This window comes from Thermobia domestica, chromosome 15, assembly GCF_964235325.1.
Source record: "Thermobia domestica chromosome 15, izTheDome1.hap1.1, whole genome shotgun sequence".
Classification (NCBI taxonomy): domain Eukaryota; kingdom Metazoa; phylum Arthropoda; class Insecta; order Zygentoma; family Lepismatidae; genus Thermobia; species Thermobia domestica.
The window spans coordinates 191,328,190-191,345,050 of NC_137468.1; the positions used below are offsets into that span (position 1 = coordinate 191,328,190).

At 38.9% G+C, this 16,861-nt stretch overlaps 1 protein-coding gene across 1 annotated transcript in view; it reads left to right on the top strand.

The window, feature by feature from the left end:
- Positions 1 to 3,010: 3,010 nt before the first annotated feature.
- LOC145671425 (uncharacterized) overlaps positions 3,011 to 16,861 on the top strand; it is a 97,835-nt gene continuing 83,984 nt past the window's right edge. Inside the window, exons 1-2 of the mRNA XM_081740598.1 lie at positions 3,011 to 3,472; positions 10,550 to 10,660. Coding sequence (XP_081596724.1) covers positions 10,571 to 10,660 — 90 coding nt within the window. The 5' untranslated portion in view covers positions 3,011 to 3,472; positions 10,550 to 10,570. The remainder of the gene's footprint in view (positions 3,473 to 10,549; positions 10,661 to 16,861) is intronic.

Consider the following 16,861-nt stretch of genomic DNA (forward strand, 5'->3'; position numbering starts at 1 on the left):
GATGATACGTAGTCCATTCTGTCTCTATGTAGTGATTAACTCTAGACAAAGTTAAGTCAGGTGCGCTGAATGAATTGTATTGAACTCTTGTGGGAGAGCCATTGTTTAAGAAAGTGAAAGGTGATTTGTTAAGTATATTAAGGAAGAGGCGGCCAGCCGCATCAGTTCTATTTGCTCCCCAAATTTTATGAGATACATTAAAATCTCCTCCAATGTAATCTATTTGAGGGTGGTTGAGAAGTAAGGCTTCCCAGAAAGATATATCTACCTTGACTTTTGGAGGAATATATATGTTTACCAATTTTAGATCATTGAGCTGAATTCCCAAATACTGGATGTGGCTGTGATGAGGAGGTAAAATTAAATTTAATGGTTGATAAGGCAGGTGATTTTTAATTCCGATAGTGATACCTCCATGAGAGTCTTGTCTGATATGATTAAGACACCTGTAGCCTGTAATTTGTAACGGGATTCTCGGATTACACCAAGTTTCTTGAAGAAGAATTAGGTCAGGTTGAAAAATATTAATCAAAAACTTTAAATGATGGATTTTTCCATAAATACTTTGTGGATTCCACTGTAAGATAGTTAACTGTTTTTCATTGATCATTTTCATAAAAACAATATTGAGTGTTTGAACAAAAATGATTATACAATAACTATTTTTTTTTTTGGAAAAATCATGTGTAAAAGTAAACACTTTTTTTTTTTTTTTAATTATGAGAAGAAATTTCTTTCATGAATGCAATGAGTTCTGTTTTGTTAAGTTTAGGATCCAGCTTATTCTTGATTAATGTCTGAAGTATCGTTGGGAAACGTTGCATGACAGAATTAAGTTGTGCTGAATTAGTTCGTAAAAAATCATTTAATTCATTTAATTCGACGTCTTGTTCTGAATGTTGTGTATCATCTAGAGGAGTAGGATGTTTTGCTTTGATATATGCACTATTGTTGAAGGAAGAAGGTTGAGTTGTTTCCTTATTAAAATTAGTGGTGTTATTCATTTCCTGATTTTGTTTAGCTATACGACTGAATGGTTTTCTTGCTGGCAAAAATTCTGGTTCCTTGCTTGGGAATGAAAATACACTACCTTCTTTTCTTATAGGCAGCGATTTCCGCAACCAAGATTTGGATGAACATGCTTGCTCCGTATTTGCATTTAATTCTGTCTTTGTTGGTTGTTTCCTAACTATGGAGTTTTTTGAAAAATTCCCAATGGCTCTATTTATATAAATATTTTCGTTATAATTTTTCCGTTTCTTCTCTGGAGGGCTGCTTGTAATGTCCTCCCTGGATTTGTCTGATAATTTTGAAAAGTTCCTAGAAACCACAGTTGAATATGTATGGAAATTAGTTCCTGAATCTACTGATGTGTTAAAAGACATATTTGAGCATCCGGTAGAAATTTGAGATGGCCCTACTTGTGGAAAGCTTTGAGTCAAAGCTGGCGGTCGTTTAATTATTATATTTGCTTCGTTGAAGGATAGTTTCTCTTTCGCCATTAAAAGCATAATTTGTTGTTGACGTAATCTTTCTGGACACTGTTTATAGTCCGCTCTATGATTATTACCACAGTTAACGCATTTTGTGGTATTTGTACAAGTGTCTAGAGAATGTGGTTGACCACAATTTACACAAGTTAATTTTTTAGAGTGACAATTAATACGCCTGTGTCCATACCTATAACAACCCATGATGCATTGTTTGGTGGTGGGTATGTAAAGATGGACATCTCTTTTTAAATAATACAACTTGACTTCGTTTGGAAGGTGCTGGGAGTCGAACGTTAGGATGATGGTAGAAGTGGGTTGTAATACGTCATGGTTATCCTTTTTGTGTATACGCCTTACTGAGGTTACAGGAATATCACTTTGAATATCATTTAGTAAATCATCCGTAGAGATGTCAGTGTCTATGCCATAAATTACCCCTGTTGAATATAATAAGTGATTGGGGATGAACGCCTCCCATTTGTTTGTAGTGAGTAAGGGATGCGAAAGAAAGTTATTTGCTTCGGCTCCAGATCTGAACTTAACTTTAATCAAGTTGCGTCCTATTTTGTCGATTACTTCTATGCCAGGTATTTCTGCATAGTATATTTGTCGACTTATTGACATTATATGCCGTTTACCCAATTCTTCTGTACTGGAACGAATGAAAACAATGTAAGGAGCTAAGTGATGATCCTTATATTTGTTTATTCCTACTTGCGTAGCATTAGTATGAGGGTTAGTTATATGTTTGTCATTTTTGACTGGTGATTGGATTACTGGCAAAGAATTTATACTAGATTGTGAAGTTTCATTCTCCTTAATCTTACAGGAGTTTTCATCTGTTGATTCAATTTCCATAATGGAACAATTTGAAGTTTTTGGAATGTCTAAAGATTCTGTGTTAGTTTCCATCATGGCGCCTTTAGCTTCCATGTATTAGAACATGCACATTTTTAAACATTGTTTTTATATTTATTAAAGAGAAAATTGATAATAAAGAGAAATATTTATTAGGCACCTGAGTGGAAAAGTATTTTCACACTTTAAAATAATTAAAATTGGTCTCACCTATCTGGAGCAGTAATCCTGATTTTATCGTTTGAGAATGTTCTAGTAACGTTGATCACTACACTCAGCTCAATGCGAATGTATTGTCTGTGATTTTCGTTATTCTACACTCCACAGTTTTATGCTTACAAAGAATTAATTATTCTTATTACACGTAGCACACACTGTAATAATTCTGTTCGAAATTACTTCAGGAATTAATATGTATTACCAATCTTCGCTTAGCCACTTTCACTATATTCCGCCATTCCTCTTTTAACTTCCATAGCCCTCTTCTGTCAGCGTCTTCATTGCAAACACATGCCTGAGAAAAACATTAGCTACCGCGTGCAACTGCCTCGTTTCAAAACATATGACTACTTGTGCGTCGCGACATTGTTTTGTTTCGACGAGTCTTTCTCTAGGGAAGGAAACTTGCCTGAAATTGTCATTACTCAGTGCTGTGAAAAATTTCTTATTCAATGGGGATCATTCCGTGCCAGTCTTCGCGTTGTAATACGAAAACTATGCCTACAGCGTTGAAACACGAAACTTTATGATTATAGCTGCTATGCGTCTTACTGCAAATTAATTCGCAAATAGAATGTGGCCATTAGTCTCGAAAAAGGATTAACACTCACGATTAACACTTCTGTCTTTAATACTAAAACATGATCATTTTCTTCGTTTGAGATTCCTACACTATAAATTATCAAAAGTTTTTAGAAGAAGACGCGAGAAAATGAAAACGAGGAAAACTGAGTTTTAAGTATCTTCCCTGGTAGGAGTGAATGTCGATCGGTGAGAAGTGGTGGTTGGAAGTTTCCACTGTCTTCACTAAATAATAGTAGAATTACATATCTGCTTTACTTGTAAGATATGTGACATTGTGACGGGAGGTGACAGTTTCCGTATTACAAACAAAAGCAATGGTAAGACTTATAATATTAATTGTTTTGTGGTTAGTTGTCGATGTCACCTGTACTAGTACAGATATACGTTTGTTTTTGTAGCATAATTGCTAGTATTTTCGTAATTTTTGCACATTCAAATGTTGCAATTGAAATGTCAATGACTCCAGACTATAATAGTGTTATTGTAGTGTTTAATACAAACATTACTTACATTCTGATCAATCCCATTAGCAATAATGTTTTTCAGAAACTGCTGGGCTACGTGACCGGTATGTTCTGTACTCGAATTTACTAGATAATAGCATAAACTTAACGATGGCTAGAGTAAATTGAGGCAAGGTTCCAGATTACTGGCCCCCCTTCCCATTGAGCAGTAATAAAGACAAAAACAACGTGCCCTGCGGGGCTCTAACCCGCTTTCACTCGCTGACGCTCGCTCGGCAATACTGTATAAGTTAAATGTATAAACTTTAGTACAGAAATAAACCTACCCAGCTACTAATCTACATGGGGGACCAGTAATCTAGAACCTTCCCGTAAATTGAGTACACCACGGTTGTGCGGTTTTACGGTATATAAGTAGTAAGTAATTGTTAAGTATGAAAAGAGGGCATGCAAAGTATTAATTTCCGTCGGCTCGCTTATTTCTGCCCCTTCAACTATAATTTTTAGTTAGTAAATAGGTCGTTAGCAGAACTAAATGGGGTCGAAAGCGTTATTAGTTGAGGGATAGTCTCAATGAATTCAGAAAATGTACGCGAGTTCACCCGTTATGTGTAGAGCACCATTGCCTCATATAGCTGCTAGAGACCAGAGTAGACTCAGTTATGCACTTCCATTTAAAGAAGTGAAATATATGTGACTGGCGGGAATCAAACCCGTATCTCTGGCTTACTATGCCGGCCCAGTACCTGTCACTATACCCCGTTCACTTTCTGATCTTCCAGCCACTTGTATTAAACCAAGTCGGTATTCAACATGGCATTACTCGAGCAGATGGTTCTAACAAATTTTGGCACATTTCTTACATTTTCTGGTTAGGTTAGACCTTTATGTTTCTTTTAGCGGAGCATGCACTAAGTAAGGACCTCCATTACTACTTGTAGATTGACTGTAGGAGGGTTCAGAATAAATAGTGTGGACGTTTGGCTTAAGAAAAATACAATGCATAAAACACGAGCCAACGTGTGCTAGGTGGCCGCAAAAAGTCACGAGTGCTATTAAACCGAGTCAGGGAAGAGCGCAGTAGGGGGAACTAGCGGCAGCGAGGGTTGCGTCCGTAGGGATCAGGCGTATCAGCGACGGGGTTATACGTATAAACGAGAGAACCACTCAACATCATGACATGTATACAGTAGTCCATGTCTGAATGATTGTTTTTAATTTTGAATATTTTTAAATTTACACCTATAGTAAATGTGGTGTATGAAAAATAAGGTGTTCCCATCTTTTTATAAAATTAAGCTATTGTCCATTTGATTTACTTGAGTTTTGGTAGCCTTCAATTTAGTTTGGTTTTAACACGACAAATACAGGTGTTTGTCAATTAGCCTCCTTTTCATTTTATTACTATGTCTAAACGAATTAATGTATACAAATAACCAAAACTTCACTGTAAAGTATATTATAAGGTTCATTACTGAGGAAGAGAATGTGTATCACGTTCAATGTGTCCCTTACGCCTGTTGCGAACCTCCCGCACGCAAATGGTGAAACATCCACAAGCAGTAATACCTCTTTGATTATGTTGATGTTTGAGTGATTGTAGTAGGAAATGTCGGTAGTAAATAACATTCATGTAATATACGAATTTGGAGGCATTCCAAATGCTCATGATTTTAGGGGAATTTCGGGGAAAGTATAGGGCTGCAGCTCGATTATAAGTTGAAAACTATCCACAGCGACAAAATATTTCCCACAATCTGCTGCGGAGATTAGCAGCACGATTGCGGCAGACAGGTAACATGCGTGGACGCTATCGTGTCCGGAGAAGAGTCGTACAAAATGAAGACGTTGCCATTGATGTACTTGAGTGTCCTGCGTATTCTGTGGATATCACATTTTCACCCATACCACCTCTTTATGCATCAAGAACTAGTAATGCGGACTGTAATTTACGGCTTCTATTCTGCAACTGGGTGGTCAATCACATAAGAGAACATCCGAATTTCATTCACTTCATTTTATGGACTGATGAAGCGACATTCTGCAGTGACGGCAACGTGAATCTCCACAATGCACATTACTGGGCAGCGGAGAACCCTCACTGGATGAGAGAAGTCAATCGGCAACACAAATGGCGCATTAATGTGGGGGGTGGCATTGTAGGGACTCAGGTCATTGGGCCATGGTTTTTTGCTGGTCATTTAACAGGTGCAATGTTTCGTGATTTCTTGCGACACCATCTACAGCCGCTATTGGAAAACGTACCGCTCCATATATGTCAGATGCTGTGGTTTCAATTAGATGGCTGTCGATCCCATAATGCTGTCATGAGTAGGGAAGAGCTAACTGTTCTATTTCCGCAACACTGGATCGGAAGAGGTTCCAATCCACAATTTCCTCCGCGGTTGCCCGACCTTACTTGTATGGACTATTTTTTCTGGGATCGAATTAAGGATCTTGTGTATGTCAACCGACCAACTGCAATTCGCAACATGCAAAACCGCATTCCGGACCATCAACGTGGCCGAGTTGGAAACTGTTGCTCACAATTACGTACAGCGAATAAATCGCTGTATTGCCGTTCGGGGACATCAATTTGAACATTTGTGAAAGCCAGGGGGCGTCGACTACACTCCGCAGAAAGTAAGCTGATTCTTTAGCTCTTTACTCATCTTTCTCCTATGGCTTGATTGCAACGCCTCAGCTTTCTGTCCCCACGTTTTGTTCCATGCTTTGGCAACAGGACATTGGTTCGTCTTTCTTCGTTGCAACCAATAGTTTCTTATTCCGTTTTGTTATGGCATCGTACATTGTCCCTCATCATAGTTCTCCCCATCCACTGCGCTTCTGTCGCAGCCATACGGAAACCACTCTCTTGTCATTGGTTCCCTATTTAGAGCTTCATTCAACAGCAGCAAATGTACCTCTGCTTACTGTTACAGTATGTACCCTCCCCCCGTCGTGTTCTCTTGCTGACGCCATTGTTGTCGCCACTTACGGTACACGGCGTGATTCCACGTATGTACAATTGTACGTCACGTTCGTTTCAGACCAGTATTTACTCTTCCCTTTGGTTCCGCATGCAGAAACCCTCGCATTATCTGACTTTGATCTCGTAATGCGATCGTGTTGCTGTCACAGAGGAAAAAATATGCCAACATGTTTCCTCTCGACGTTTCTCCCATTGTGCGCTTGTTTCAATGGAGGCACAACCAACCCCTGTTTCCATGTGAAATTTTGCAGATGACCTCCGTTGGAGATATTCACGATACACACTGGTGTCACTACTATTTTTATTGACGTCTACACATACGATTTGGTAGTTCAATTATTTGTTTGACTGCTTTATGTGCATTATTAGCTGAGATAAAGTCCTGCTACAGGTAGTCAGATACAAGTCTGCAACAACACCTCTAGCGGGTAAATGGGAAAGGATATGACAAAGTTTGTCCTCTAAAATTTGCATGACATTTAATGTCCTTTCGAACGATTCCAACAGTTATACCACTTTCCATTTCAAATTTTGAAGTTGCCCCCCGTTGGAGGTATTCACGAGATGCCACTGGTCTCACTACTATTTTTATTGCATTCTACACATACGATTTGGTAATGCAATTTTTGTTTGAAGGCTGTACGTGCAGTATTAGCTCCGATATAGGCCTTGTACGTTCCTGTATATATATATATATATATATATATATATATATATATATATATATATACAGATGGCGATGAGAAAAATGGAAACACCTGAACGAAATTGCAACTTACCAGATTAATATGGTGTCGGGCCACCTTTCGCCTTCAGAACAGCCTTGATGCGACGTGGGATGGAGGCATAGAGGTCGTGAATGGTAGCAAGTGGAATTTAACACCATTCCTCGTGCAGGGCATCGGCCAGTTCTGTGAGAGAGGATGGAGGTGGAAATCGTCGTCGGAGTCGTGTTTCCAAGACGGACCACAGATGTTCAATTATGTTGAGATCTGGGAATTGGGCGGGCCAGGGGTGGTGTTGAACTTCTTCCGATGTTCCTCAAACCACGCTGCAACAACGCTAGCTGTGTGAATGGGTGCATTATCATCCTGGAAGATGGCGTCATTGTCCGGGAACAACATCCAGACCATAGGATGCAAGTGGTCTCCTAAAATTGCGACATAATCGTTGGCAGTGATTCGTCCGCTAAGTGTGACCACAGGACCCAATGAAAACCATGATATTGCGGCCTACAGCATCACCGAGCCGCCGCCATGTTTCACAGTTGGGCGGAGACACTGCAGATCATAAGCTTCTTTGGGCGTTCTCCACACACAAACACGGCCCGTGGTTGAGAATAGGGTGAAGGATGACTCATCCGATCATATCACACGTTTCCAGTCCTCAACGGTCCAAGTTGCATGGTCGCGGCACCATTTGCGGCGTGCGAAAGCGTAATGGTCCCTGATGAGCGGTTTGGCCCGTGCAACACGACCCCGTAACTTCATGTCTTGTAATTCGCGGCGGACTGTGATTGTCAAAACAGGGTGGGGGAGGTGCTGATTGAGTTCCTCCGTCACTTGCTCGGCAGTGGCACGACGGTTCTGCGTGACAATGCGCTGTAATTCCCGGCGTGACCTGTCACTCATGATTTTCTTCCACCCACTGTTCCGCTTCCCCGATGTGGTTTTCCCGTGTGTTGTGTAGGCCGTCATCACCTTCGACACTGTCCCACGCGACACACCTAACACAGTAGCCACTGCCGTCACACTTACTCCACATAACCGCGCACCAACAATTTGCCCTCTTTAAAAATCTGAGAGGTCTCCCATTTTACACTACCTCCGTCTGCTGCAGCCACTGGACACTGCTGTTCCACTGCGCCTGACGTAGTATGGAGATCGACCTAACACACCACCACCAGCGGTCGGGCTGCGGGCGCCACAACACCACTGCCAACCCATACATCTGACGTGTTGCCAACTACAGGTGTTTCAATTTTTCTGATCACCGTCTGTGTGTATATATACAGGGTGGGCCATTTTAATTAATCCACGTAAATATCTGAAAAATGATAAAACATAGAAGAAATGTTTGAAGTACACGTTATATATTGCTAAGGGGGAAAACCATTTCCGCCAAAAGTACCCCTCCCCACCCCCCGGAAATGGGGGTAATGGGGGGTAACTTTGAAATGTCAAATGGGAACATGGGTCGAGTAATACCTCGTTCGAAAGGTCTTGGAAAACTAAGTAACGCTGTACCAAAATTTGTTTCATATGGAGCACCAGTTTCAAAATGGCCGCCATGATATAGTTCGGAAACTCCAGTAGCCGTAGTATGAAAACCATGGGAGGTAAATGAATGGAACAAAATTGAAATACGTAAATATCATAGGGCATATCGAATGGTGTGTCCCTGTGATCCCAGTGGCCTCCCTGAAGGGATACTTCAAGATTTCAAATAGTAACATGAGCCGAGTGGTACCTCGTTCGATAAATCTTGCAAAATCAAACATCTTGCAGGAGAAAACGATTGAGGTGAAATGGCAGTGTTCTCAAAAGGCCGCCGAAACATAGTATCAGTGTCAGAGAATATTGCTGTAGCTATTCTAAAAATTCTATTGAGTTTTCGATATTCCGAAGCACAATTTCCTCTAGGGGGCGAGAACCCCCCTTGACCCCCTTATGGGCGCCCTTGACTGTGGCCATCCGCATTAACTGAGTGCACTAATTCTCTATCCCTGAAGTCTGCCTTACAAACAGCATTGGGTAGGTCAAGCGTACGCCCGAACCGTTGTCCGGTCGGACATTGAAATTTTGAAGTTAGCTCACAAGATACCTTCAGGGAAGCCGCTGGGATCGCAGGGGTCACATCATTTGATATGCCTTATGATATTTACGTATTTCAATTTTGTTCCAATCATTTACCTCCCATGGTTTTCATACTACGGCTACTGGAGTTTCCGAACTATATCATGGCGGCCATTTTGAAACTGATGCTCCATATGAAACAAATTTTGGTACAGCGTTACTTAGTTTTCCAAGACCTTTCGAACGAGGTATTACTCGACCCATGTTCCCATTTGACATTTCAAAGTTACCCCCCATTACCCCCATTTCCGGGGGGTGGAGAGGGGTACTTTTGGAGGAAATGGTTTTCCCCCTTAGCAATATATAACGTGTACTTCAAACATTTCTTCTATGTTTTATCATTTTTCAGATATTTACGTGGATTAATTAAAATGGCCCACCCTGTATATATATATATATGAAAATGAAATGAAATCTTTAGTTTTACGTCCTACGGTTATGCCGGTTAGGCTAAAGGAGACGCTGATGATGAGAAATGAATGAAATGTTGGAGTGAAGAAAGTGGGAGGAAACGGGAGAACCCCGAGAAAACCGACAGTCTACACGGCGCGAGCTGGGATCGAACCAGGGACCCCAAGCATCGGAGGTGAACGCTTTACCACTGAGCCCCCGCGTCCCCAATATATATATATATATATATATAAACCTAATACATTATTACAGTACATTGACAATTCAGTTATTATGTAACATATGCCAGCTAGTCGACTAAAACTGTTCTTGGCTGTAGGACCATAAAATTTACAACTACCGTATGAAATTACACAATCTAGTATAGTGGTTGCTATTCATAATATTGAAGTTTCTTCAGGTTTTATTACATAAGGATATCTCTTCTTGATAAAATTCGTAAGTTTGCTTAAGTATTTGTTCCGTCTGTATGTTAAAATTGTAAAAGATAATTTTTGAAGGATAGTTTCAGCAGATGCGCTTATGAGGAACGCCCATTCCTTATTGTCATATTCTGATAAGTTCTTAAAGAATCCCTTATTCTACACTTTCTAGAGGTGTCTTGCATACTTGTACAGACTTTTAGTGGAGAATACAGTGAAAATTTATTAATAGCAAATATTATCCTTGCAGATAGTGTTGTAATGTTTCACAATGGAGTCGTCAAGCCAGGGAGCCCAGATTACATATGCTGATCTCGGAATTACAAGGACGGAACAAACTCAGAGCTCAATTTTGGGCAAAGTAAGTGGATTTAGATACTTTTTTGCTTTTGTAAAGGTTTTCACCTACTAATAATGTTCCTTCAATTTTTCCTCCAATATTACATTTTTATGTCAGTCCTCACAATTGTTTAAGTCCTGTTTTCACAATATGATCTTCGACTTTTTTTGTATTAACAGTGGTGATTTGGAGCGGCGGCACAAATCTGTCTTCAACATTGGAGGGGACGGGTAAGACTGTTCCGTTTTTCCTTTTTCTTTTTTAAGTGATGTTCAAAATATTTGTGAAGTTGAAAAACAATGCTGTGAAGAATTAGGGGAGCAGAGTTGCCTTCAACATTTGAAGGCGGGCTTACGCTAGGATGACATCAATTTCATTTCACTTTCCTTTGTGGCAATCGGACACAAATCATCACATTTCTCCCCTCCCCCCCCAAAAAAAAACACATTTCAAATCAGATTATTGGGAGGGGGGCAGTCCCACTCAGTTCCAAAATTGGGGGACGTCCCCCTCATCTCCCCGGGATTGGCGCCAGTGATTTTGAGTGCCCCTGCGTAGCGGAGTTACTGACGCTTTTGTCTTGGTGTGAGCGGTTCCGGGTTCGATTCCAAATGGGAACACTGTGTCCCAAAAGTGTGAGAGCTTTTTTAGACCAGTCATCCAGAGTGAGGTTTTCTTGGGTTTTCCTCATTCACGCCAGGCAAATGTTGGGATGGTATCTAACCTGTCCCGATCCGGTTCCTTCTTTCCTCAATTCTTTCTCCCTTCCCTCGGATAATATGATCGCCGATATGATATTTCCTCGGATAATATGATCACCGATAATATGATATTTCCTCGGATAATATGATCGCCGATAATATATTTCCTCGGATAATATGATCGCCGATAATATGATATTTCCTCGGATAATATGATCGCCGATAATATATATCCTCGGATAATATGATCGCCGATAATATGATATTTCCTCGGATAATGTGATCGCCGATAATATGTTTCCTCGGATAATACGATCGCCGATAATATATTTCCTCGGATAATATGATCGCCGATAATATATTTCCTCGGATAAATATGATCGCCAAGAGACGTCATCCGTCTTATACGTGACGGGCTCAATGGCCATAGATGGCGAGAACCCAGAAATCTAATTCCCAATCCTATTACCCGAATGGTGATTTTGACAATAACGAAAATTTTATCAGTCGTGATGGTCATATGGGAGTAGGACTAGGAATGCTGTTAAGAAGGATCCAATTGTTAGAAAAACCTGAAATGTACATAAAAATGCATTAAAAAAGGATAAAAGCGCTAGGTTAGTGTAGTAATCTTATTGTTGCATATAGTAAAATATAAGAAGTAACTTATGATATGCTGGGAAGGGAATCTGCTCATCACTACTGAAGATTTCTTTATTTTTTTGTAGTAGTTGTAAAATATCACTTGATTAAAAAAAAAAAAAAAAAAGGATGATTGTGAAAGGAAAGAAGTGTAATTTTAGTTATAACATCTTACAGTTAAACCTTCAGGCTAAAAGGGACAGGTGATTATTAATGAAAGTGCTTGATTGCAAAATTAAATTTTTTTGTGCTCTCTCCCACCAGGAATTAGGGTTGTCAACTCTTGAAAATAAAATTACCGACACCCGCTCAAAATCCCCTCTGATTTAGGTCTAAGTGTGAAGTATCTCTGTTCGGACCCATCCATGAAAAGAAAATATACTATCGTGGACAAAAGTGCATTGCCACCTGTATTCTGCATATCCTTAGTACATTCACTAATAAGCGTAATAGATACATTGTCCTAAAAATAAAAAACTGAAGTTGGGATCGACATTTTATTGTATTGAGCACAGGGTTTGCCCAAGTGGGCCCAGCCCGAAAAAACCCACCTGGATTTTTGAGCTTTTTGTTAGTATATTATTGGTACAACTAAGGTGACTAAATTGAAGGTGATTTTTATCAGATTTTGGACTTTCCTTGGGCGAATTAGATTCACGTTAAGGTATACAACAACATTCAACATAAGACCTTTATAAACTTCTGAATGCAATGAATTAAAAAAGAAAAAAACTTAATTTGAGATAATTATAGAACAAATTAATGTATGAATTTTGCTTATAGCCAGTTTGAAGTAAAATATGCGATTTTATATTTTAGAAAATATTTCCTGTGAATAGTGTGCTCGCCGACGCCAAGGAACGTTATGCTTCATACGTTGTACGCCTTTAAGGCCATAGGTGCCGGCACTACCGGTAAATATGTAGTGCACTAGTAAAACTATTAGTATTAGTTTTTATTATCTTTGATGATAACACAAGTATCCTTCAGTAAAACTTTGTTTTCCAACAACAACAGTTTAGTTCAGTTACTTGTTGCTACTCTTCAAATAAGCATTCTGTAGAATCAACGCCAGCAATAGCGTAAAAATTGTTGTCAAATTTAAGAAGCTTAATGCTCGGATTTCCGAAGACTACGTAACGCTTACTGTTTCAAGTGCTGAATTCAAATTTCCATACTAGTGGAAGTTTCGATGCATTATATATATATAAAACTGCATTTTCGAAAAGAAAGAGAAAATAAAACGTCGCGAAAGAAGTGCTCGGAAAATTTCCACAATTCAAAGCGTCGCAACGGAAAACTTCAAAAATAAAACTTTAGTTTACGCTGGAAGATATTGAATTTCATTTAAGACATTTTGAAACATGAAATATGAATTATATTTGTGTTAATTGTTTTAATTTTCTGAAAAGAACCGCCTTGCAACAAGTGCTCGGAAAATTCCCGTAACTGAACGCACAAAGTATTGGAAGTGAACTCCAACAATAAAACCATTTATTTTGCACTGCAAAATATTTGTCGTATAAGACATTTTGAAACATTTATTTTATAAAACATGAATCATATCTTTGTTTTAAATTAATATATTTTTTATTCATATTTGCGAACGTCACTGAGGCTCCTGGGATAATTCTATCTGCATTTGTTCGTTCGTCTGCCTGTACCACACATACTACAGGGTATCACTTTCGGTCTTTTAAGTTTAAATTTTCAGGGTACAAGCACGAGACACTCTACATTTCTGTATAGGTTTTGGCGGCACACCAATGTAAAATTTCAAAATGGCGGGTATCTACACTACAGGGTGTACATTTCTGTATAGGTTTTGGCGGCACACCAATGTAAAATTTCAAAATGGCGGGTATCTACACTACAGGGTGCAGTTTTTCGGTCTTTTAGTTGAAATTTTGAGGGTAGAAGCACGAGACATTCTAAATTTGCTGTGTAGATATTTTCGGTGATCCAACGTAAACTTTCAAATGGCGGCCATTTTATCAAAACAGCAGTGAATAGAAAATTGGTGCAAGTTGTGTTAATGATAAATGTTGTGTTGTGTTAATGATGTTTTGAAATATAAATCACATTTGAACACTTTTACCTCAGAGACATTGAAATTCTTCGGGAAAAAAAAAGAAAGGAAAATACCCAATTAAATCTGAAAATACCCGAAAAAATCCATATGGGCCCAGGTGAGTTGGTTTTTTTTTAATTTTTTTTTTAAAAAAACGGGTTTTTTCAAACCTTGATTGACCAGTATATGCCACTTCTTTAAAATTATCGAAACAAATGAACAAAAGTATATTAATCCTTATGTGACAATTTTGAATTACAAAATTTACTCTTTAAACTTATACTTCAACATTAAAGGATTTTGATGTTTATGTTTTATTTTGAATTATAGATTTCAAAATACTGGACACAAAGAAACTCGTAAGAAGTTTGTACCGGTCACCGGCCTTAATCAAAATAACAGCAATATATCCGATCAGGCCAGCAAGTTCTTGAGATTTGACTTTTTTTTTTATAACAAAACTAGCAGCGTTCACCCCGCTTCGCTGCGGTCACCCCGGAACGCAATAAACTTTGTTACTTAGATAATTTTTACTTTTTCGCTTTCAAGTGATATGATAAAAACCATAGAAGATTGCAGTAAATGTTAACATTATATCGCCTGTCATTTATGTTAACCCGCCCCGCTTCGCTGCGGTCACCCCCGAACGCAATAAAATTTGTTACTTAGATAATTTTTACTTTTTCGCTTTCAAGTGATATGATAAAAACCATTATAACGCCTGTCATTTATGTTAACCCGCCGAGTGACACGGTCATGCGGGTTGCATATAAATACGTTTATTTTTATACCTATGATGAACTAACAAAGGATTTGTACGTAATGGACACCTGAATGGTCAATTATCTCAAGACACTGGTAATTGAAAATTAAAGTGATATGATAAAAACCATCTAGGGTCCAAATCCTAATAACCCCCCAAAAATAAAAGAAATTGGTTCAGCCGTATTAGCGTGATGAGCGGACAAAGGATTTGTACGTTCTCTTTTATATATATAGACTAGCAGCGTTCACCCCGCTTCGCTGGGGTCACCCCGGAACGCAATAAACCTTGTTAATTAGATAATTTTTACTTTTTCGCTTTCAAGTGATATGATAAAAACCATAGTAGATTGCAGTAAATGTTAACATTATATCGCCTGTCATTTATGTTAACCCGCCCCGCTTCGCTGCGGTCACCCCAACCCGCCCCGCTTCGCTGCGGTCATCCCGGAACGCAATAAACTTTGTTACTTAGATAATTTTTACTTTTTCGCTTTCAAGTGATTTATAGCGCCTGTCAGTTATGTTAACCCGCCGAGTCACAGGGTCATGCGGGTTGCATATAAATACGTTTATTTTTATACCTATGATGAACTAATAACAAAGGATTTGTACGTATGGACACCTGAATGGTCAATTATCTCAACACACTGGTAATTGAAAATTAAAGTGATATGATAAAAACCATCTAGGGTCCACATCCTAACAACCCCCCAAAAATGAAAGAAATCGGTTCAGCCGTATTAGCGTGATGAGCGAACAAAGGATTTTTTGTACGTATTGACACCTGATTGGTCAATTATCTCAAGACACTGGTAATTGAAAATTAAAGTGATATGATAAAAACCATCTAGGGTCCAAATCCTAACAACCCCCCAAAAATGAAAGAAATCGGTTCAGCCGTATTAGCGTGATGAGCGGACAAAGGATTTTGTGCGTTCTCTTTTATATATATAGATTTCCCGAGAATAAATTAAATTCGAAGGGCCTCAAAATATTGTTCTACTTGTATCTAATGCAGTGTTTCTTCCACTTTCTACAAATGCCTTACAATCTACTTCCTTGTGAGGTCCATTTAATTAACTTTTTAACAGGCGTTTAAAGCTTTTCTTTTTTTGTACTGGTCAAGTCAGAGATGGACCAAAGAACATCCCACATGCGTTTTGGCACCAAACGATCAACTTGATGGCGCCAAATGGGGATAGGAGGGGGGGGGGGGCGTGACAATACATTTTTTTTTTCTTTAGGCAATTTTCAAAAATTTCTCCCTTACGTAGCTTTCAAGATATCATATTGAAATTTTGCATACTCATTGTGTACATCTCTATTTATCAGATTTTTAAAAATCTCTACGTCAACCAGGGCGCAAGGAACCCAAACTTTTTTAAAAAGGGGATTTTTTCGGAAAATTTCCCTTTTCTGGTGTATGATATGAGTATGCGAGTAATATACTTTGAAAGGTTGTTTTATTTTGAAGAGATTGAGATATGAATCATGATCTTAAGACAAATAGTAATGACGCAGTAAATTTTACATTGTGTGCTACGCATGCATATATAGGGTGACTGGTAATTCGATGTATTTTTTGCAAGGGGATATTCTACAAGTACTTTGGAACCTTTTTACCCACATGAACCAGGGGTCGCAAATCAATAGTTTCTGAGTAATTTGCATATGTGTGATTTCTTTGAAATTTGCCGGCTTACAAGAGGTGCACGAGAAAATTTTACTCTGACCCTCTTTCTCACGTCGTAGAGTGATGAAATTTTACATGTGTAATCCTGCATACCTATGTAGGGCTTGTGGTAATGTATAGCTCGTAACTCTACACCATTGCTGTATTATAGATCCAAACGTGAAGTAAGATCTAGTGGTCCATCTTACTTCCATCACTTCACCTCAGAAACCAGCGTGGCAGCATTGTAGAAGTACCTGACCTTAGGAAATGACTACATGCTTTCTGAGGTGCAGTAATGGATTTTGGACAACTACATCTTCACGTTCGGATCTATAACACAGCAATGATGCAGAGTTACGAGCTGTACG